Source organism: Juglans regia, chromosome 12 (genome assembly GCF_001411555.2).
Source record: "Juglans regia cultivar Chandler chromosome 12, Walnut 2.0, whole genome shotgun sequence".
Lineage (NCBI taxonomy): Eukaryota > Viridiplantae > Streptophyta > Magnoliopsida > Fagales > Juglandaceae > Juglans > Juglans regia.
The window spans coordinates 28,623,166-28,647,090 of record NC_049912.1 but is presented as its reverse complement, the minus strand read 5'-3'; the positions used below and the strand labels follow the sequence as shown (position 1 = coordinate 28,647,090).

Genomic DNA, 23,925 nt, shown 5'->3' with positions numbered 1-23,925 from the left:
GGAAGGGGAAAAAAACATATCACTCAAATAAAAAAATGCAAAGAGCTAGGAAAACATGAAAATGGCACTATAGCATGTCAAATTAATTTCCCACTGAACTAACCTCAGAATAAAGAACACAAGATGCTACCAACACTCTTTGTCTCTTGGAATCGGAAATTGGCATGTTTAGGACGGGTGAAAGCACACTGTACATCAATGATATGTATTAGTCTACTGCAATGAAAGAAAGCCTGGAACAGCAGGATAACCAAAGAAATTACACTGAAGCTACCATAAATACAAAACTCATGTAAAGCCAATCATAGAGGACTTTATTCACCATAACAGCTACGCATTTTTATTTTGTTTGTGGGAAGCCAAGAAAAAAATATGTTCGTGTGAAAACTCAATGGAACAAGAGGATAAAAACCCAATTCCATCAGTGGATTACCAGATGGCTTATTTGAGTCTTAAGAACCTAACTAAACCCTTACATTACTTTCCAACTTGGTGCCATATATGGTGTTCACAAAAGTATAATTTTGGTATCAAATTGAATAAAATCAGGAAGAAGGAAAACATATATGTCACACAACCTTAAGGGAATAATTGTAGCCAAATGCTCATCAAACTGTCTGGAATTGAATTGAAAGCATTATGGCCATCTAAATAGAGAAAAAGTAATCCTTACCCAAAAAGGAATTGGAATCATTAGGGCCAACCTAAATGTCTATTGCAAACCCACCAAAATCTTGCTCTTTCAAGAGCTCTATAGAAATAACAACTTGGGGGTGGTAAGTGGTAACAAAAGTTTGAAGGCACCATTGTAAATTGAGTAGGTACATCTTTGGTCAGGATATGGTATAAAAGTAGATTTTACACACTCCAATCACACACCACAATATCATGATTTTTTTTTTTATATATATAATTAATAAGAGATTTTATTACCAAGAATAGGCACAATCCAAGTACACATGAAGTATACAAAGGAAATACCTACTACACTCTAGAAGCAGGAAAAAGACTAAAACAGATTCAGTACATTATCATCATCCCTTACAAAAATCCTAGCCCACAAACACAAAGTAGAAAAGAAAAAATTCCGAAGTTCTCCGAGAGAATGTTCTTTGTCTTCAAAATATCTCTCATTCCTTTCCAGCCAAATACACCACATTAAACACAACTGAATCATATTCCATCTGGCAGCTACACATTTCCTTCCCTCAAAACCTCTCCAACATGCAAGAAGATCCACAACTTCCTTTGGCATCACCCAATATAAACATGTCCGACTCAAAACCTCATACCATAAAGACTTCGCCACCTCACAATGAAGAAAGAGATGATTTACAGAGTCACCATCCTTCTTGCACATGGCACACCAATCAGCAATGCACATACCACGTTTTCTAAGGTTATCTGTGGTCAAAATTTTCCCTAGAGCAACCACCCAACCGAAAAACACCACCTTAGTAGGAGCCTTCACCCTCCAAATGGTTTTCCAAGGGAAAGCACAACCAGAATGACAAGTCAGCACCTTATAAAAAGAACTAACAAAAAAATACCATCCAAAAAAAAAAAAAAAAAGCATACCATCCCCTAAAAAAAAAGATAAGCCTATGGAGAGAGAAAACCTTAAGGCGCCCAAACCCGCCGCCACCCTTCACCCACCCTAGACCAGTGAGTGACACCTCACTACTGGCACAGACAAGGTCGACGGGCATGGGCGACTTCACTGAGGGCCGTCCGGCATAGGTCCTCCCTTCCGCGACCTGGACTTTTGCAAGATTCTCTCTCTGTCTTTCTCAGAGTTGACATCAATCATCGAACCTGTCCACCACGGCCACCGCCACAGACAAGACCGACGAGCTCTGGCGACTCCATTGAGGGCCCTCCAATGTCGGTCCCCCTCCGGCGACCGAGATTTTGATCTGCATTTTATTTTTGTTGGTGCAGATTTGGTGTAGTACCTATTCTGATCTGCTTTTTATTTTCGTATAACATCTTTTTCCTTGAGATGACAAAGTGAGATGATCTTGTGATTTGGGATCAGACAATGATGACGCATGACCTGGATTCGTCTCAGATGGAAGGTGAGAGCTGGTTGAAGGTGGAATAAAAAAATTTTGTTTTTACGAAAAAGGGAGGAAATAGTTTTTGCATTTCTGAACGTAGTAAAAGGATGGCTAAGTTCATGTGTCTAGGTGGGACAGCAGCTTCGTGGGTGGCTAAGTGGATAGAGGATTGTTTGGAACTCAACTGTCATGAAGGATTCTTCAGGGATCTAAGGATGGGTAATGAAGTTCTCATCATTCAACATCATATTAACGCAAGGGGCAACTTTCTGCAACTCTCAGAATTCAGGAATAGAAAGAGGAAATGTTTGTTGGTGATTCCAGAAGGCACAAATGGCATTGGATGGAAAGGTTTTCTGCAGTCCATTTGAAGTGTTACTAGGTCCAAAGCCGCTATTCTGAAGCATGCAAACAGAGGGGAGTTTGTTGATGGAAAGACGGTGGGAAGGCCTTCCTCAGTCAAAGGTGCCTCGTATGCTTCAATGTTGAGGTCACTGGTGAGTAGTTCAACCAAGAATAGCTCCGCAACAGAAGGAAAGGGTAAGGCACTTGTAGGAGACAAAGGTTACCGTGTGACATTGGGAGAAATGGATGGAGTATTGTGGGCTATCAAAACTCAATTGACGGGAGTTATGGAGTATGTGAGTGATCTCATGATTAAAGTAGATAAGGGGCTGGACCTAGTCGTGGGTTTGGGTGGTGGGTCGAAAACGGACGAGGGGGGGCAAGGGGTAGACCCTACGGGTTTGAAGGCCTCAAGTGTACGGGTAAAGGGCGTTTCGACGCAATCACAGATAGGGTCATTGGATGCCGGCATCACTGTTCATGTTAGTGTCACTCAGGACATCGGTAGCCTGTTGTCTGACTACCCTCAGTCACCAGTTGCTAATGGGGTTGGTACTTTTTTTCAAGATTCACTTTCAGTTGAAGATGGGGTCCTTCTAGGGTCTTGAGCACTTTGGAAGAAACTGACGAGTCTCTTTTAGAAGATGAAAATGGGATAACAAAAAGTAGTGCTTCCCCTACCTGTTATGACTCCTGAGGGAGCAGTAGGGTCTGACAAAGTGGCACAAAAAGGATCGTTGGGGTTTGTAGCACATACAAGCAATGTCCTCATCGATGGAAAGGAGGAACCTTTAATGGTGAAAGCAACAATGGACAGCAACCATATAGCTGTTGAGGAGGTTCGGGATTTGAATGCAGGATATGGCGGAGAGGAAATTATGGGTTTATTGTTGGTGCCTTGTGAGAAGGAATGTCCAGGGTCGAGAGTGCAGTTGGGTACTATGTCTGGGGATAATGTTGTTCCCCTGGTTTCTCTTCCTTCGATAAACAATATAACGGGTTCACCATTGGATTGAGTTCTGCATAAGGTAAACGAGATTCAGCATATCGTGGGGCTTTCACGTGGAGGATGTGAAAACCAATTTAAAGCACTACTCACTGCGATTGAGGCGAGCTACTCGCTTGAAACCAAATCAAGTTTTAAGAAAAGTATGGAGTTAAAGCGTCTTTCTTGGGCAATCAACTACAACGCTAAGGGTTGTAGCTCAAGTCGAGGGAATACTAAAGGGAAGGCATTATGAAGACGTTCTCGTAGAGGGAGTTTTGGGTGAAGTATTAGTCTTACGGGAAACAAGGGGTTGGGGTTGGGGTTGGGGTTGGGGTTGGGGAGGTGTGTTCTATTCCAATTCGGGCTTCGTGTATTTTGGGTAGTTTTTCACGGGTTTTTTGGATCATTAGGAGCTCTCTAGTATGGGCTAGGTATTTTCTTGTATACGTCCAGTGTACTAGGTTACTCCTATTGATATATATAATATTTTTACTTATAAAAAAAAAACTAACAGAAAACCTGAACTTTCCAGCATTGTCCCACAATAAACTGTCCTCTCTTCCCTGCATCACTTTTGAATTATAAATTCTTCCCAAGAAATCAGAAACATCATTCACTTCCCAATCATTTACCTCTATGATAAAATTAACATTTCATAGAATATTATTATCCGTATGTTGGAAATAATCTGCCACAGCAGCATTTTGATCCTTTGCAAGCCTAAAAAGAAAGGGAAAATCAGATTTGAGAGCTGATTCCCCACACCAAATATCATGCCAAAAAAGAATCCTCTTCCCTTCCCCCACTTTAAATGTAATATGTTTCGAAAACTCCCCACAACCTTTCCTAACAAACTTCCATAAACTCAGCCCATACGCTCCTCTAACTTCATTAGAACACCAATCCCCCCCACCTCCCCCCCCCTCCCATATTTTACAGCAACAACATTCTTCCATAAAGCATCTCTCTCTAAATGATATCTCCAAAGCAATTTTCCAAGAAGTGCTTTGTTAAACATTCACAAATTTCTCACCCCCAATCCTCCAAAAGAAATTGGTTGACAAATCTTGTTCCAACTAACCAAATGAAACTTTTTCTCCTCTCTTATACCTCCCCATAAGAAATTGCGATAAATTTTTTCAATTCTTTTTGCAACCCCTGCTGCCAAAGGGAAAAGTGAAAGAAAATACGTGGGAAGCTAAAACAGCATACTCTTTATCAAAGTAATTCTCCCCCCTTTAGAAGAGTACAACTTTTTCCATCCAGCCAACCTTATCTCGATCTTCTCAATCACCCTTTCCCATATGGAAACAGATTTGTGAGAGACACCCAACGGAAGACCAAGATACTTCAGCGGCAACGAAGAAATCTTACACTCCAAAATATTAGCCAAATCTGAAATATTGGCTACTGCATCCACTGGAACAATTTCAGACTTGTTAAGATTAATCCTTAGACCCGAGACAACTTCAAAACATAACAACAAAACTCTCAAAGATCGAAGATGTTCTTGATTAGGCTCACAGAAAATTAAAGTGTCATTGGCAAAGAAAAGATGAGATAATTTAATGCTATTCCAATCCTCATTTCCCACCTCAAAACCCGACAAGAAGCTTCTTTCTACCGCCACTTCAATCATTCTACTCGACACATCCATAACAAGAACAAAAAGAAAGGGAGATAGCGGATTTCCTTGTCTTAAACCACGAGAGCTATTAAAAAATCCAACCGGGGTACCATTCACCAAAATAGAAAATCGCGCAGTCGAAATGCAATGTTTGATCCACATACACCATTTCTCTCCAAAACCATACCTCCCAAGTAAGTACAAAAGGAAATCCCCACAAACATGGTCATATGCCTTTTCCATGTCCAATTTGATCAAAATTCCAGATTCATTTAATCTAATTCTGCTATCCACAAATTCATTAGCAACTAAGACCAAATCAAGAATTTGTCATCCCCTTATAAAAGCATTTTGAGATTTCGAAATAATTTTTTCCAACACCACACTCATACGATTAGCTAACACCTTAAAAATGATCTTATATACCCCATTCACCAAACTAAGAGGCCAAAAATCCTGCATCTCCACAGCCCCTACCTTCTTGGGAATAAGAGCAATAAATGTAGCATTGAAGTTTTTCTCAAATTTCATAAATGTATAAAATTCAAGAAAAACCTTCATAATATCATGCCACACTATTTCCCAACAAGCTTGAAAGAAAGCCATTGAGAAACCATCCAGTCCCGGAGCCTTGTCCCTTGCCATTCCTCTAACCAAATCAAGAACTTCATCCTCTTCAAAAGCTCTATCTAACCAATATGCACTAATTTGGTCAATGGAGTCAAATAACAGTCCATCAAGCTTTGGTCTCCATGAGTATTCTTCCCTAAACAACTTCTCATAAAAATTCATAATGTGATCCTTAATGACCTCTTGATTTGAAAGGATGTTATCACCATCATGAATAGCCTCAATTGCATTATTCTTCGATGAAAGTTCGCCATGCAATGAAAAAATTTCGAACACTCGTCACCTTCCTTCAGCCAAAGGACCCGAGATTTTTGCCTCCATAAGATTTCCTCCATTAAAGTGATCTTTTCTAATTCATCCACCACCGCTTTTTTTCTCTCCAAATCCTCACCAGATATATCCCCCATCAACTCCCTTTCCTCCAAACTCAGCAACTGTTGCATCAAAAGTTTCCTTTTATTTTCTGTATTCCCAAACTCCTCCACATTCCAATTCTTCAAATCTTTTTTTAAAGCTTTAAGTTTACTAGCCAGCACAAAGCTCAAGGTACCCAGAAAAAGAGTACGAAGATCACCACGACCTCACCCCATCCACAAAACCTTCATCCTCCAACCACATATTCTCAAATTTAAAGTACCTATGCCCTCTCACAATGCCCCCCCACATTCCAACATTATAGGATAATGGTCAGAACATATTCTCGATAACCTTTTCTGGCTCAAATCAGGAAAGTGAACTTCACAAGAAGCCGAAACCAGAAACCTGTCCAGCCTAGACCATGCTCTTCCATTCAACCATGTAAAACCCCCACCAACCATTGGTAAATTGATCAAATCCAGCTCAAAAATCAGATCTGAAAAAGTATTCATGGCCTGAGAGAAATAATTATCCCCACTCGCTCACTAGGAAACCTTGTAATGTTGAAATCCCCAACAAAGCACCAGGGAACATCCCAACAGTAGCTAACCCCCGCCATTTCCTCCCATAACATCCTTCTAACATTATCCACATTAGGATTGTAGAGTGTAAACCCCCCCAAAAAACCCATTCATATCCATCATCCACACTCTTGAAAAGACAATATTACCACCCGCCTATTCAATGCCACCATAAATTCTCCCACATAATAATCTATCATATCCACTACCCTCCTATCTCACATAACAATAATACCACCCGAAGCCCCTTTCAAAACTAAATCAACCCATCCCACACTATGACAACTCCATAAACTGTTAATGATTGTTTAATTAGCCATTTTCAGCTTAGTTTATTAAAAACAAATAATATCAGTCCTCCACTTACGAATCAAATTCTTTAATCGAAGACGATTTCTATAGTCGTTCAGCCCCCTCACATTCCAAGATATAATCGTTGGTTTCATGGTTGACTATAGACAACCCTCTCCTTGCCTTTATCTCTAAAGGAACTTCCACTCTTTGAGTTATAATTTATAGAACATGATAATCTTTTCAATTCCCTCTCTTTCTTAGCAGCAGATCTAGCCAAAAGAGGTTGACCAGCCTCTATAGCTGTTTTTTTTTTTGATAAGTAAGAAGTTATATTAATTTACGTAAAAAGGCCATGCCCAAGTACACGGGAAGTGTACAAGAAAAACCTAATTACAAACTACGGCCTACGGAAAGTAGCGTAAAAGTCATTAAAATTCCTCCCATTCAATACAATAAAAGAAGCCCAAAGCAACAAAGTGTGATAGAAAAGGCCCTAAAACTATCCGGAGAGCGTTCCTTATTTTCAAAACATCGGCCATTACTTTCATTCCATGTGCACCACGTTAAACATAGAGGTACCATCTTCCAAACAGCTGCAATATGACAGTTTCCCCTAACCCCTCTCCAACATGACAATAAATCCAAGACTCTCCTGGGCATCACCCATGCAATACCCAGCCTAGTGAAAATGCCGTCCCATAAAGCCTTGACTACTTCGCAATAGAGAAGTAAATGGTCTGCTGATTCACTGCTGTGTTTGCATATAAAGCACCAATCGGTTAAGTAAAGGCCTCACTTTTTTAGTTTATCTATAGTCAATATCTTCCCATGGGATGCCAACCAGCCAAAAAAGGCAACTTTAAGGCCTCTATAGCTATTAAAAGTGCTCTAAACTGTTCCTCAAAGCCGACATGAGATTCCCACACATTCCTTAATTTCATCCACTTTCCTCGACACCCAATCAGATGAATTATTGGGCCAAACAATTTCAGGGTGGATAGAACTCAACGGATCAGGATCCAAGTCATCATCAGACTCCCTCAACTCCCCTAACTCACTTGCCTCAGCTTCCTCCTCCCCACCAAGAACCATCTGCATCTCAACATTAAACATTTGGGTACAAGGGACCCTAGAAGCATGCTCTACGATAGTCCCAAAGACATTACCACTCAGATCCACTTCTCCCGTTACATCCTCCACTTTCACCCCCTCAGACACCTGCTCAGAACCTCCAGAACACAACTCAATAGAATCCAAAGGCTGCTAAGAAGAAAATCTCCCATCGTCGAGAGAATAACTCCCTTCAAAACCTCGGGCTGAGATGAAATTGACAATCCCCCCTTCGCCGAAGTTAGACTCACCACCGGAGAACCCCCAGAAGATTCGACAACCACCATTGGCCCTTTCTGTGTTGAACTCACCCCCATCTGAGCCATCGAGGGTTTGATCTGTGCCTTCTTAGATTTTCAATTCTTAGATCTGTATAAATGGAGATTCGTTGTTGGTTGAGCCACCATCAAAACCACTCAACTACTCGCCTGCCACCGTCGACCCAGATGACGAAGTACCAGACAGAGCCACCGAGCCCTTGGGCTGGGCCTCCTTGCCACTCGGGCTGTTGGGCTTCTGTTTCTCATGTAAAGGCTTTTCCCTCCATTGACCTTGTCTGACAACTAGGCCTCAATCCAGCCCATTAGCCTTCTTATCATTATAACATTTAGGCCCACTCCATTGCTTCAACTTCCTTTTTCCCTCTTCCTTATCCACAACAGAAAGGCCCAAACTCATAAACAAACCCATAAACAAACCCAGCCCTTCATCCCTTCTTCAACAATGACTCCATCCTACCTATTAACTCTGCCCTTATGTGCCATAGATCCCTTCAACTTCTCCAAATTTTTGCAGCGCCTCTGAAGACCAACCATTCATTCTTCCATCAATCTGCTTCCACCACAAAGCTTCATTTCTTTTGCTACGATCCAGCACCAACTCATCCTTCCTGATTTTGCCATTGCCAATTAACTATTGAGGACCAGAAACCTCCTGCCTAGAATTCATTAAAGCCGACAGGTAAGAAGTATCACGATGATGATTAACACCTTTAAAAGATGTATCCGAAATCACCTTCTTCCCTTTGATATCCCTCTCACCACCCCCATTCAAAGAAACAACTCTGTTACCGGGAGCTGAAAAAGAGTTTCTATAATCTATCATCTCTCTCACTATCCTTACAAAACCTGCCCAACACACCCTTTCCTCCCTTCTGGAATCACAATGATACCCTTCCCCATACCAGTACCAAACTCAATCAGCTTCACAAACCTCCCAAACTCATTCTGACATCTTTGGACCATAAAAATTCTATGACCCTCCCTTTTTGTCTGAAAAGATTCCTTTTTGCCCGATAACCTCAGCCAATCCTCCACAACCTTTGCCATCCAAACAACCATTCCTCCACTAAGAAAAAGGAACTTAGACAACTTCCTGCTCCTCTCAATAATACAAACAAATTTTCCACCTTTCCTACTAATCACGAATCTCTTCGCTTCAACCAAAAACTACACTCCATCTTCAACTAATTATTAGTAAAATTAAAGAAAAAAGAAATCGAAATAGGAGAACGATAACAGAAAGATTAAGGATCATCCCTGGCGAGAAGCACCAGGAATGGAATATGAAAAGTCATACCGAGAGAGGAGACAATTAGACTACTATAATTTAAAAAAGTAAGACAATATCATGATTCTATCAATCCTACAATGAACTAAACTACCCTGACTTAAATTTTTGTAAAAGGAAAATTCTAAAACCCTAAAATATGAGCCTTAAAACTCTTAGAAACCTTTTTTTTTATAAGTAAAAATGTTATATATATATATCAAAAGGAGTAATCAAGTACACTGAATGTATACAAGAGACAAAAAAAAAACTCTTAGAAACCTTAATGATTGTCTTAAGAAAATGTCACTATTCCGGCTGTCACTCGAGGTGGCGGCCACCACCCCAAGAGGATGCCAGAGTCCCAGTGGAATCCGGTGGCTGGCAGCCACCATTAATTTAAAAATAAAATTACATGTTTTGCTTGTGTGTGGGTGAGTGTATTTTAGTTACGATGAAAAAGCTAATGGGACAGATTTTGGTTGGAGGGTATAAAATCCCTTTTACATCCTGATTTTATATTTTTCCTTGTAAACTTATAGGGAAAAAAAAAAAAAAACACCAAACCTTTTATCTATTGTAGATTTTTCAGACTTCACCTTCATCACATACGATCATCCAAACCTCAAAGCTTTCAAAAATAAATCTCCACATTACAGATATTACAATAGTGCATTTATCTATTTTTTGTAATAACTTGAAAAAAAAAAAGATATTACAAAGGTATAGGCATGCCTAGATCTTTACCATGGTAGATTTACTAGGATGTCAAAAATCAGGAAACTCATTGGTTCTAAGCATTTTTTATCAACATCGATATTCTGCTTAATGTGGTTAATTTACCTCCACAACAAAGCTGAGCGCGGTTTCCTTCCTTCTGGCATGCCTTCCTCTATGCCTACATTCCTCATAAGCATAGTGTCTTCGCCATCATCTTCTTCCCTCATTGAAAGAAGCACCATCCGGAGCATGCACAAGAAAGGTTGGTCACTGTCCAGTAACTGGTAAAGCAATGTCATTCCTCCCATTCCAGTACCAGATCCCCCACCAATACCAAGACCACCACCAAGTCCAGACTCATCTAACAATAAAGCTTGAAGCATTGCAACAGACTTCTTTACAAGAGGAAGTTCAATCCAGTTTCCATTTGCATCTTTTTCCAGAGCAGATTTCCAAAATTCCCAGCCACTGCCACCACCACCAAAGACAGTTTCATTTGAAGGAAGGCCAACACCATACCATAATCGGCTCCTGTATTTCCAACCCTCAGCTACATCCGTAGCACAACTCCCGTATGACACAAAAGCACATGCAACAGACTCATAAGGCTCAGCTGCTGCCGCTGCAGTAAGGCGTTCCATCACTACTGCAGAAATTTGCCCATTTGCATCAGCCATTGAAGCAAGGACCTGATTAATATTAAAAAAAAAAAACCCTCAGCCCTATGAATAAAGAAGTTACCATTCTGATAGAGGAACAAAACAGAGTGATAAGAAACTAGACTACAAAATTCAAACTGATATGATAACCTACTCAAGAAAAGCAAGCTGGATAAGAATAAAACTCAGACAATAATGATAAAATAACATTCGGAAGTAAAGCATAAGAATAAAACATTTCAGCAGCTAAGAATCATGGACCCAGGTGACATGCCAACAACACATTGATAGCTTAAGGGGGATCATTGCAAATTGGGTAGTAATTGGGTGAGCGTGAGTATCTTTTTTTTGATAAGTAAAAACCATATCGCGAAAGATAATGATTATTGTTGTTAAAAGTCATTCTCTACTATTGTATGATGGGTGAGCGTGAGTATCTAAAATATAAAAGATGCATAAAAGAGTTCTACCAATGCCTTACTATGTTATATACATTGGTATATTGATAAGAATCATCGATATAATTAACAATTCTCGTTGTGGTTGTATGTGTAAGATGTGGTGTTGGGACAAGTGCATACGTACATCAAGAGGGAGCCCCCCAGTATCACTAGATGATCTGCGATTGCCTGTAGCTTCTAACGATTCTCTGCCAGTTGTATTTGATGAATTTGAGTGGTTATTCAAAGGAGACACAAGAGAAAGTGGAGATGCAGAACCATCTGAAGCACGTGAAGCGCGGGAGAGTTTGCCCTGTAACCGTAAATGATCCTCAACAAGCATTAGTATAACTATTGCATTCTCAACCAGAGCCACGGAAAGTTGAGCAGCATTCTCTGCTTCTGCTTTAGCATCTTTTGGTGACAAACCCTCAGCTGCAACACCAGCAGCAGCAGCTGCAATAACTTGAGTCTGCTGTGAAAGAAAAACTGGATGTAGAAATTATAGCAGATTTTCAATTCTTTTTTTTATATATAGGTAAGCAAGAACTTTTATTGATAGCAGATTTTCACTTCAATTAAACTAGAAACCACAGAAGCTCACAAGGGCTTTCAAAGAACATTAAGAGAGATGACTGCTAGTCATAAGTAGCTCAAATTTCCCCTTAAATTACCCGATGTGCACTTGCGGGAAACTCCTTGCCAAGGGCTTGTGCACCCCCGGGATTAGTTGAGATGCTGTTCTCGGGCACCCGGTGCCAATAATAATAATAATAATAATAATAATAATAATAAAAGTAACTCCAATGGTGACGGAATGACAAGAGGGGTAGGGAGAGAATAATGAGATATGATGTAATATGCCCCATTCATGATTAAGATTTAAAGCATATAGGGGGTACATTTGAACTACACAGCCCTTTTTCTAGAAATGTTCAATAATTAGTGTAATAACAGAGAAGACATTAAATATCAGACAGATTGACAAAAGATCTACAAAAATTAATAAAATGCATAACAACTGACATCATGTCGCTAACAAATAAGGGAAACTTAATATGCATAACAAAGGTTACCTGAACCTGTAGTTCTCTTGCAGCAAAGTCCAGCAAGCCACTCAACAGCCTTCTTTTAAATATAGGCAATGATTCTTCGCGTCTTTAAAAGTTGAAGAAGATAACCAAAAGTTGGTTGACAAATTATTAGAGTTCCAAGATGAAAGAAAAACATTAACTGTTGCTGAAATTTTTAATTCAAATATATATTATAAATTAGCCTCTGTGAAATTCATTTGTATGCTGTATATAGTTTTTTGCTAGGCAACTAGAAAACGATCAATCATTTTATTCTGAAGCAAGCCAACAAAAAGAAGCATTTAAGTCGGAAAAACCTCATGAAAGTTAATATCAGAATGATAGAGAAATATTCCAATAGTCTTTGACAGACCACGAGTTAAGGCACAGGACTCTGTAAATATCAAGCTAACCATAAATCCTAAATATGATAGAGAATTACAGTTCTAAGGGCCGCTCTGTATTGTCCTATTTTTCTGTTCAAAGAGTTCTGCAAAGCCATTTTCACCATTTTGCTGTGTCTCAATCCAGCACCTAAAGTCAGATACCAATGCACGTGTTTGTATTTGTTTTGATTTATTATAATAGTATTTTTTATAAATAATAGAGAATGAGCCAATGCAAGTGAAACCAGGTGATTTCAACACATCAGCAGACGATGAACGGACTTCAAATTGTTCCAAAAAAAAAATTTACTTTTATTCCACACCCAAAACCCTCCACTTGCCCAGTTGAACCTTAAACAGCGACCAATACCTCTTCCAAAACAAAGAGGGGAAAAAAGAGACAAAAATCTTGTCGACTATGGAGTCAAGAAACAGTGTAATCAAGGTTATGATCTCCATACAAAACTTGTGTGCGTGTTTGTGTGGAAAAGCATCTCGCCAACTATGGAGTCAAGAGAGTCAAGAAACAAAAGCACAGTAAAACAGAGGGAACAAAACAGAAAAGTAAAATATTTACTGAAAAAATACTAGACAAAGTTTGCAGAACGGGCCAGAGATAAATAATAGTACCTGATCCGCTGGTCTCCCGTGCTAGACCCACCCACAATAGAAAGCCATTCTGCACAATGAATTGTAGCTTCAATATCCTGTAAAAAGGAAGTAATAACCAAACAATATAAATGAAACTGGCCTGTTAAGAGAGTAAGGAAGCAAAATCTAATGAAGATGATAATAACCCAACTCCAAATTAAATGCAAAGAACATGGCATGTTCAATTTACCATATTACAAAACGGCATTGTATCGAAGTCATTACTATAATAACAACAGAACCAATAAGCACGAGTATCACTCAAAATCCACGGAATTGATAAGAAAATACTAGTGAAATAACCTTCCATCCATCCTTCTGGCGCATTGAATGCTCTAACATGATAATCAAGAAGTTGTGTATGATGTCCTCTATGTCTCCTAAGCTTGTAGAATTAGAGTTTTTGGCTGCAAGCATCTGTAAAACAGTACAGTTAGAATCTATAAAACAAGGATTGGTTCATATTGGCATATATTTCAACAAACAAGATCAGGCATCACCACTAAAAACTGATATTTCCGTATCCTAACTAGATGTCATGTTTGCACTTTATTTGTGTGACTAAAACATTTGAGGTCTTAAAAACAAAGAAGATAGTTCAAACCGAAGTCTTCTTGTATCACCTCATAATTAGAGATAAGAATTTCCAGAATCCATTCTGGCCATTCTTCCATTTTTGTCAAACTGCTTCTATTTTCATGATGACTGCAAGCCAAAAACAGAAGATCCTGAAACCATATAGACGAGTAGCTTAGAGCTAAAATAAAGTATCAAGAAGAACCAAAATCCAGAGAAGCAAAAAAGCAAACAATAACAGCAAGAATTTTTTTTTTATAAGAGGATAGCAGCAAGAAATGTTAAAGAATATAATTAAAATTATTAAATTCATCATTTCCCATCAACTTAAGCTTTGGGACAAATAGAATTTAACATGGTATCAAAACAGAAGTCATAAATTTGATCGAACTCTGACTTCACACTTCACCTGCCACTTCAATTAAATATTTCCATGTGTTGGACCCACTAGTTAGAGAATATAATTTTTTTTACAAGTAGTTAGAGAATATAATTTATACAATTAAATTAATATTTCCTATTAGTACTCTCGGGACAAATGGTGACTTAAGAAGAAATTCAAGCAATTAATACTTGTTGTAAATGGATCACAAATGCAAGCCTTGAACTAAATTTCATGAAAGTGTTGCCGAGAAGGGTAAGAAGATCAGAGAGTCCGTTAAGGAAACGTCGAATCATAGTCATGTTTTAGACCTCTAAGGGCAGCATTTTTTGCATGGACAGCTTCTTTGGGGAATATCCTCACTCTAGATAACTTGAGCAAACGTCGAATCATAGTCATGGATTAGTGTTGTATGTGCAAGAAGAGCGGAGAGTCTATTGACCATCTACTACTTTATTGTGAGATTGCCATGACTTAGTGGAATGAAGTCTTTGCTCGGATGGGATTAGCTTGGGTGATGCCGAGAAGGGTAAGCGACTTCCTAGCTTCTTGGAGAGGCATTGGGGGCAACTCTCAAATTGCATCAATATGAAAGATGGTTCCAATATGCTTATGGTAGTGCATTTGGAGGTAGAGGAATGAAAGAAGTTTTGAAGATTAAGAGCGGTCAACAGATGAGCTTAGAAACCTATTATTCAATACTTTACTCCATTGTTCGATTGTAATTGATTTTCATGGCATAACCTTTCATGAATTCCTTGTATCACTAAACTAGCACGCTTAGGCATTGCTCTTGTATATGTCCCGTATACTTGGGCTCTTGCCTACTCTTTTGATCAATAAGATTTTGTTTACCGATAAAAAAAAATAATGGAAGTGTTAATCTTTATAGCAATTGACAGTGCACCATAAACGACCTCCAACACTTGGCTGGAAGCAAATATGTGTGCATACTACCATTGGACGAAAAAAAAAGCCTCAGTCTAATATAGAGGATATAACCTCCAATGGTCTCCTTTACAATGAACAGCCATTAACTAATTTTCATGTTAGTTCAACCCATCTGGCAATCCTTTCTATGCTTCCAAGATTTAAGCAAATTGAAAATCTTATAATCTCAATATTATTGAAGTCTAATGACCTCCCTCAAAAATCTGAAAGTACTCTGATTCTCACTTCACTCGACAGACATCCGAAAACAAGGCCATAAATAATAGATTGCATCAAAATCTGCAAGCATAATTCATGCAAGAAGTAAAGTTTTTTCTCTTTTCAATACAATTTTGATAGGTGAAAAAAAAGAATATATAAGTTGAAGTGCAAGAAACAAGAAAAAGTACCTGTAGAGCTCGAATTTGCAAGCTCCTAGATGCATATGGAAGTGAACGCAAAAGAACCAACAAAATTTGTGAATGTTCAAAGCGATGACCAGAATCATAAAAGTTCAGCCCATCATCGGTCGAAGAAGCATTAATCTGAAACAAAAATAAACCAGGATAAAGTAACCAGATTGTTACTTTCAAAGATAAACCTGCATAGCTCATAAAGCATAGATAATCCCCTTCTTCTGAAAGTGATTTTTCAATGGTGTTACAAGAGACCCTCAAAAGAACTTCTATCAAGCACAATGAAATTGTGTGGACATAATCTCAACACCGAAGATTGCATTACTAACACAACTAACCCTTCGAAATTCAAAGGTCCTTAAGAAAGATGGAGAGCAAGAATTGCATTTGTAAATCAATTATCCATCCAAAACCCAATCCATACAGAAAGCATAACGATAACTTGAAACAAAATGCAACTTAAAAACTTATTTAGAAAAAAGCGGAATACTATGATGGCAACTACTGCAGCCAATAATAAAATATAAGGAAAGCAGAATTTCAGGACTGCAATTGTATTAACCATAATGCAAACTATCATCCAGATGTAATTCATCCAATTGAATACTAAATTTACAGCTGAAGGTGCCGTGCACGGGACCAGGGTTTATTCTATAGGGGTGGGTCCGAAGGGCTCTGCCTTGGAGAGGTTCCCCGACATTAAAAAAAAAAAAAAAAAAAAAGCTATCTCGACATAAATGGCACCATAAGGGTTCAGCAAAGACTCGAGCTAGAGCCATGGTAAATGACACCATAACCTTATCAAAAGCGTTAATTTTCAAATAGGGAAGAACATGGATATGCAAATAATATCATGTGGACCAAACAATGGAAAGTGAAGACCATGAGAACTTTCATTGTAATATAAAGAATACTACAGCATTAGGAATTTGAATATCACGTACACATTCCTACCTACATACATGATACCTAATTACAAGAGAGACAGCGAGCAAGAGAGAGAGAGTATCACTCATGCTAGGTCAATGACATATTACCAAATCAATATTTATAAAAAAAAAATAACAAAAACCATAGGAACAATTGCATATTTGGATTTTATTTGGACCATGATTGTCAGTATCGAACATGATCAAATACAAAATAATCAGTGAGGGAAAAAAACAAGTTAAAGCCATACCGAAGCCCCCAGTAAAGCTGTGTATGCATTGCTGGTCATGAGCCTATTTGGTGCCGCTTGGAAAGCTTTCTGTAAAGCATAAAACAGAAGCGAAACTTTATCATCAAACATAGTATTTCCATCATGCAGCCCACTACCGAAAAGGTGGTTTGTTATCTCCGTCGAAGCACCTGAACCAAATTTCAGATGCCCAGATGCTACTAAAGCACCTAAGAGCCCTATGATCCCCACAACAATCCCATCGGTTTTGTCAACATTGTAAACATTATTTCTAGCATTGTCAGCACTAATAGATAGACTTATACCACCCAAATCCTTAATAAAAACATTCTCAGAAGCAGAGGTCATCCTTTCGAATTTCATATCAGGGGAAAAGGCAATAGGGCTGATACCACTTTTGAGAGGTTGAGAGCCATAATCTTTCTCATCTGAAACAGGTTCCTTATCCTCTGTGGGTTCCACATCATCCCAAGTTCTCTCAGGAACCCCACTACTACAATCAAGTTCAGGTCTATGGACCGGCAGACTTTCATCACTCTCAGTCATGCTTTCGAATGCACTAGAGTCACCAGCTTTAGCTTCCCGTTGCAGCAGAACAAGAAGGGTCTCTATCCCACCACATGCAAGGAAGGCCTCTGCAAATGTTTGAGCTCGAGATGTATTCGGCTGTACTACCAACCGATACATCAGATGCAATACCCTAGCAACCTGGATGAGGAATATAGGAGTCACTTCAAAGTTGAATAAATAAGATAGTTCATACAGATACTTTTTTTATGAGTAAAACTTTTTTGATAATAAGGATAGGCAATAACCCAAGTGCACGGGACATGTACAAAAGCATCACCTATAAATGATCATACAGATACTTCAGACAGATTACTTTTGAATTTCATCATGAACTAAACACAACCCATATTCGCGAGGACAAGTAGTGGATAATTTGTTACTCATCACTGCCTAGTTCTAGAAAGAAAAGGCAACAAAACACAGATTACTTAGACTCCAACCATGCAAAAGTAGAACTCTTTCTAAGAAATATAATCAGAGTCTATCAGCAGCGAATTCCCCATACAGATAGAGGCGCCTATCAAAAAGATACTCCGAAGGCTTCGGGATTGAGGTATCATAAGCCGAAGAAGCTAGTCCACACTATTTGGATGGATATGAGTAAGTGCCGGCAGTCTCGCCTTCCTTTCTGAGTGTACAAGAGCAAGTCTCTGTGCTACTTTCTCAACAACAAAAAATGTTCTTTGACAAGGTAATTAGATTAACCTATTGACGTAGTTTTCAACAGTCAGTTTAGCACTGTGTTACACAGAATAGTTGTTTTTTCTTTACAGCAATGAAAATAACAGTCTTTGTAAAATGCATATAACTTAGATCTGTTTTCTCTAACAACAATGAAAAACTTCGCCACAATCACTAAACTCAATCTGTTTATTTTACTAACATCTACAGCATATTCTGCTAAATGGTCAGAGGTTCTGGCCAACAAATCAGAAGCACGGCTTTTAACGTTTGGACCATTGAGGCTTTTCAATGTTAAAAATGACTGGGTGGCTACCATATGAAGCAATTGGTTGAGAGCTTCTACATTAACTTTAAAGAGACAACTCATGCAACAGTTAAGAAAGAAGATTATTTGAACCAAGACTACAAGGCCCCTTCATATTGTTCTATAAATTGTATTTCAAATGAAAAAATAAGAGGTAAGCTTTCTCTCTCCATTCAGCTTTCTCTCTCCTAGAAAATTTTCTCTCCGTACACATGCATTTTTTCCTTGGTCTGGTTCATGATTCTGGGTCTGGTTCTTGATTCATTTTGCTTCACCAACGTGGGTTGATTGGTGTTAGTTAGATGGGTCGTGTTATAGAACTAGTTATTGAGTCTAAGTGCTTCACTATAGCATTATGTGGAGGTGGTGGTCTGAGAATTACTGAGAGAAGCTGGAAGACAGAAAACTCGGTGTTGCTGGGTTTCTCCTCTATTCATTGGCTTGGGAAGGTGTTAGAGGAGAGCTTGAGCAGAAAAAAGGAGGTATACTCGGCAACACGTGAGGGGTATTGTAGTTTTATTGCTCAACGTTGTGAAAATAGGAAAGGAAGATACGTTGAAATATCAGAGTATAGTCAGGGGGGAAGAAGAAATATGCTATGTATCCCAGAAGGTGAGAATGGTTGGGGATGGAGGAAGATGAGGGACGCTTTGGTAGAGCAAGGGAAAGAAAAAACAAAGGAAGGTGGTCTGCATGGAGGAGCCAAACCGAATGATGGAAGAGGAAAACTGAAACACTATGAGCGATCGTATAAGGAGGTTCTTGCGACGTCGATACCGAGAGCTGCGAAGGAGAAGGTGGCTGGTGCGAAGGTATTGGACAGAGGTAAGGGACGTATGCAACGTGATGGTACGGTGAACCATGCCCATGGCAGGGCCACTGTCGACTGTCAGACATGGGAAATGCAAAGGAAGTTGTTGGAAATGCAGGGGCAGTTGCGCGCATTGCAGAAGGATATGGCTACTATCGTAGCATTTGTCGGTTCATTAAAGGAAAGTGAGGGAGCAGATAAGCTGAAGGATGTTGATGGGCTGAGATTCACTCGGAAAAAGGCTCAACAGAAGGGTAAATACAGCAAAGGATGGAACGTATGGCGCCGGGCTAAATCACAAGATCAAGTTGGGGCTGGGCCGTCTCAAGTTAAGGCCCATACTTTCGGACCACAGCTTAAGGCCCATTCAGGCGGGTCGTTATCCAGGACCCAATTAAACGGGTCTGGATCCGGGCCAACAGAACTCGCGAAACCGAGTTCTAGCCCGATACACTCCATCGAGATTCAAGGGCTCGGGTTCGTGCCGGACAGCATACAAACGACGCCGACAGAGTTCAAGGAGCTACAGACAGCGCCGACAGAGGTAGTGGGAGTCGCCGGTGTGGTCTCGCCGGAGTCTTGTGCTCAAAATCCCCTGTTAGGAGTAGAAGTTAGGGTTCCTTCGGCTATGGAGAATCAGAGCTTGCGGATGAGGGAGGCTGGGGTGTCTCTATTTCCAGTGGCAGGGTCGAGGAGACCAGTAGAGGACCTCGAGTTGGTTGAGGTTGAAGAAGACTCGGATGACTTCATGCATTCTGTGGAAGATGAACTTTTCATCCCATGTGGTTTGGAGGATTTTTCTATGGGAAGTGAATTTCAGAATCAGAATAATAAAATGGGGAATCCTACCCCATTAAATTATTATTTCCCAGATCAAGCATTAGATTGGGTTATTCATAAAGCTAAAGAAATTCAACATGTTGTGGGAATTGAGTGTGTTGGGTATGAAGAGCAGTTTATAGCCTTGTTAACTGCTATGGAAGCTGGCCATCATCAAAAAAAGAGGGGGAGCACAAAGAAGAGTCGGGAATTAAAAAGATTAATGTGGTCGATGAACTCGGAAGCAAGTTCTAGTAGGAAGAAGGCAAATGGGAAGGGGCTGAATGTTCTCCAATGAAGCCTAAGATTTTATCTTGGAATGTCCGGGGTCTAAACGAGGTAGAGAAGCGTCTTCGGATTCGTCGTCTACTTCGTGAATGGAAAGCGGACATAGTATGTTTACAAGAGACAAAGCTGAAGTTGATTAGTAGGAGGATTATCCGGAGTTTGTGGAGTAATATTTATGTAGATTGGGTATATTTGGCCTCTTCAGGGGCTTCGGGAGGAGTTGTGATGATGTGGGATAGACGGGTAGTAGAGAAAGTGAAGGAGTACATAGGGAGATATATGGTAGCGTGTTCTTTTAAAAGCGTATCAGATGATTTCTTGTGGGCATTTGCAGGAGTGTATGGGCCTAACTTAGATGTCAATAGAAGTATTTTATGGGATGAACTTGCAGGGGTACAAAGTTGGTGGGACCTCCCATGGTGTATTGGGGGGGATTTCAATGTGGTGCGCTTCCAGAGTGAAAGTCTGGGAAGTAGAAGATTGAGACCAGCAAGTCTGGAGTTCTCAGAGTTTATCTTTGATTTAAACTTGGTAGATCTTCCATTAGCAGGGGGTCCAGCTACTTGGTCAAATAATCAGACATGGTCCCGTTTGGATCGTTTTCTGATTTCTCCTGAGTTTGAAAGCCATTTTCCGGATGTATGGCAAAAGCATTTGAGTCGTATAACTTCGGATCATTGGCCTATTCTACTGGATTGTGGAGGTGTTCGTAACAGCAAAAGGTGTTTTAAGTTTGAAAATATGTGGTTGAAGTCAGAAGGTTTTGTGGAAAGGGTTAAAAGATGGTGGACTTCGTATCAATTTGAAGGTACACCCAGTTTCATTTTTGCAAACAAACTGAAAGCCTTAAAAATGGATCTAAAGGAGTGGAATAAACAAACTTTTGGAAATGTGGAGGAGAACAAAAATTCCAAGTTGATGGAAATTCAGTATTTTGAAAGATTACAAGAAGGGAGGCCACTAAATGAAGAGGAACAAGCACAAAAAGTTTTGTTGGTTGCTGATCTTGAGAGGTTAATCTTACAGAAAGAAATCTCATGGCGCCAAAAATCAAGAGCTTTTTGGTTGAAGGAAGAGGATCGGAGTACGAAGTTTTTCCATAGAATTGCAAACTCACATAGAAGAAATAATAACATTGAAGTGCTGAGAATTGAAGGGGTTGAGAATAGAGAAGAAGAGGTTATCCAAGACCATGTGGTTGTTTTCTTCAAAAAGCTTCTCACGGAAGAGGTGGGTTGGAGGCCTACGTTAGATGGTTTGGCTTTTGACACTATTGAACTAGGGGATGTTACCAGATTGGAGAGGGCTTTTGAAGAGGAAGAGGTATTTGAAGTGGTAAGAAAGATAGCAAAAGATAAGGCTCCCGGACCGGATGGCTTCTCTATGGGTTTTTTCCAAGAGTGTTGGGAGGTAATTAAAGCAAATCTTTTGAAGGTATTTCAAGAGTTTTTCTTGTTAGGAAAGTTTGAGAAAAGTCTTAACACGACTTTTCTTGCACTAATCCCTAAAAAGGTAGGGGCCATTGAGATCACAGATTTTCGGCCTATAAGCTTAGTGAATGGTGCTTATAAGATCATTGCAAAAGTGCTTGCAAATCGATTAAGTGGGATATTGGAGAAGATTATTTCCAAACCACAGAATGCTTTTGTTAAGGGTAGACAGATACTTGATGCAGCTCTTATTGCTAATGAATGCTTCGACAGTAGATTGAAGATGGGCTAAACAGGGATTATGTGCAAATTAGATATGGAAAAGGCGTACGATCATGTTAATTGGGATTTCCTTCTTTATTTACTGGGTAGGTGTGGGTTTGGTGAGAGGTGGAGATCATGGATCAGATGGTGTATTTCTACGGTACGGTTCTCGGTGTTGATTAATGGTAGCCCAGAGGGTTTCTTCCCAAGCTCTCGTGGCTTGAGACAAGGGGATCCGTTATCTCCTCTACTTTTTGTCATTGTTATGGAGGCATTGAGTAGGATGATCTCAGCCTTAGTGTCTAATGGTTCCATCAGTGGTTTCCAGATTGGATCACCGAGTAGGGGTATTACAATTGTTTCTCACATGTTGTTTGCAGATGACACGCTTATCATGTGTGAGGCTGATCACGCTCAGTTGAGGGCGGTGAAGGCATTGCTGCTGTGTTTTGAAGCAGTATCTGGCTTGAAAGTGAATTATGATAAATCTGAGTTGGTACCGATTGGAGAAGTTCAAGATATAAGGGATTTGACGGGCATTCTGGGGTGTAAAATTGCGTCTTTACCTATGACTTACTTGGGATTGCCGTTGGGTATAGCACCGAAGTCTCATATGATATGGGATACAGTAATTGAAAAATTAGAGAGGAGATTAGCAGGGTGGAAGAGAATGTATTTGTCGAAAGGAGGTCGGACTACTTTAATCAAAAGTACACTTTCCAACCTTCCCACCTACTTTTTATCCTTATTTCCTATACCAACAAGTGTGGCGGGTAGACTTGAGAAGTTACAGAGAGACTTTCTGTGGGGGGGCTTGGGTGAGGAGTTTAAATTCCACTTAGTTAAGTGGGAGATGGTATGTCGGCCTATCTCCAATGGCGGTTTGGGTGTCAGAAATTTGAGAGTTTTTAATCGGGCTTTACTAGGCAAATGGTTGTGGAGATATACCAAGGAACCAGAGGCCTTATGGAAGACTATGATTGAAAGCAAATATGGTGATCTAGGGGAGGGGTGGTGTACCAGAGAAGTTAGAGGAACAGAGGGTAAGGGATTATGGAAATACATTAGAAGAGGATGGGAGGTTTTCCAGCGATACACTAGATTGCACTTGGGGACAGGTGTCAAGATCAGATTTTGGAAGGATGCATGGTGTAGTACCAGTGTTCTACTAGATCTGTTTCCGTCTCTTTTCTTGATTGCAAGTAACAAAGATGCCACAGTGGCGGAGGTTATGAAAGTCTCAGTCTCAGGTAGAAACATTCACTGGAACATCAATTTCAACCGGGCGGCACAGGATTGGGAGATGGAAAGTTTTGTAGAATTTTATAGCCTCTTATATTCTGTTCGACCGAACATTCAGCAGGAAGATGAGTTGTGGTGGCATCCTGCAGGGAAAGGGGTATTCTCAGCTCGCTCTTTCTATAAGGTTCTCACACAAGAGCCAGAGATACAGTTTCCTTGGAGAAAGCTTTGGCGTCATAAGGCTCCTCCCAAAGCCTCTTTCTTTGTGTGGACAGTGTCTTTGGGTAAGATCCTCACTACGGATAACCTAAGAAAGAGGAGGATAATTATTGCAGATTGGTGCTGTATGTGTAAAAGCGGGGGTGAGATGGTAAATCATTTACTTTTACACTGTGAGATAGCTAAGGCTATTTGGGACGAGGTGTTTAAAAGGATGGATATGGCGTGGGTGATGCCGGAAACAGTTTTGGATGTATTGGCTTGCTGGAATTCTATCCGTGGGATGAGACAGATTAAAGCAGTGTGGAAGATGATCTCTATCTGTATTATGTGGTGTCTAT

The 23,925-nt window shown here is 39.9% G+C and overlaps 1 protein-coding gene across 2 annotated transcripts in view; it reads right to left on the bottom strand.

Annotated features, from left to right (window-relative positions):
- Nucleotides 1–23,925, bottom strand: part of LOC109010050 (BEACH domain-containing protein C2) — a 46,137-nt gene that overhangs the window by 15,140 nt on the left and 7,072 nt on the right. The window contains exons 4-12 of one of the 2 annotated variants that reach the window (XM_018990759.2): nucleotides 16,954–17,661; nucleotides 15,768–15,902; nucleotides 14,093–14,197; nucleotides 13,773–13,886; nucleotides 13,449–13,525; nucleotides 12,436–12,517; nucleotides 11,505–11,834; nucleotides 10,384–10,949; nucleotides 104–188 (exon numbers count right to left, since the gene is read on the bottom strand). In XM_018990759.2, the coding sequence (XP_018846304.2) occupies nucleotides 104–188; nucleotides 10,384–10,949; nucleotides 11,505–11,834; nucleotides 12,436–12,517; nucleotides 13,449–13,525; nucleotides 13,773–13,886; nucleotides 14,093–14,197; nucleotides 15,768–15,902; nucleotides 16,954–17,661 (2,202 nt within the window). The remainder of the gene's footprint in view (nucleotides 1–103; nucleotides 189–10,383; nucleotides 10,950–11,504; nucleotides 11,835–12,435; nucleotides 12,518–13,448; nucleotides 13,526–13,772; nucleotides 13,887–14,092; nucleotides 14,198–15,767; nucleotides 15,903–16,953; nucleotides 17,662–23,925) is intronic. The other variant, XM_018990760.2, reaches the window with a different exon arrangement.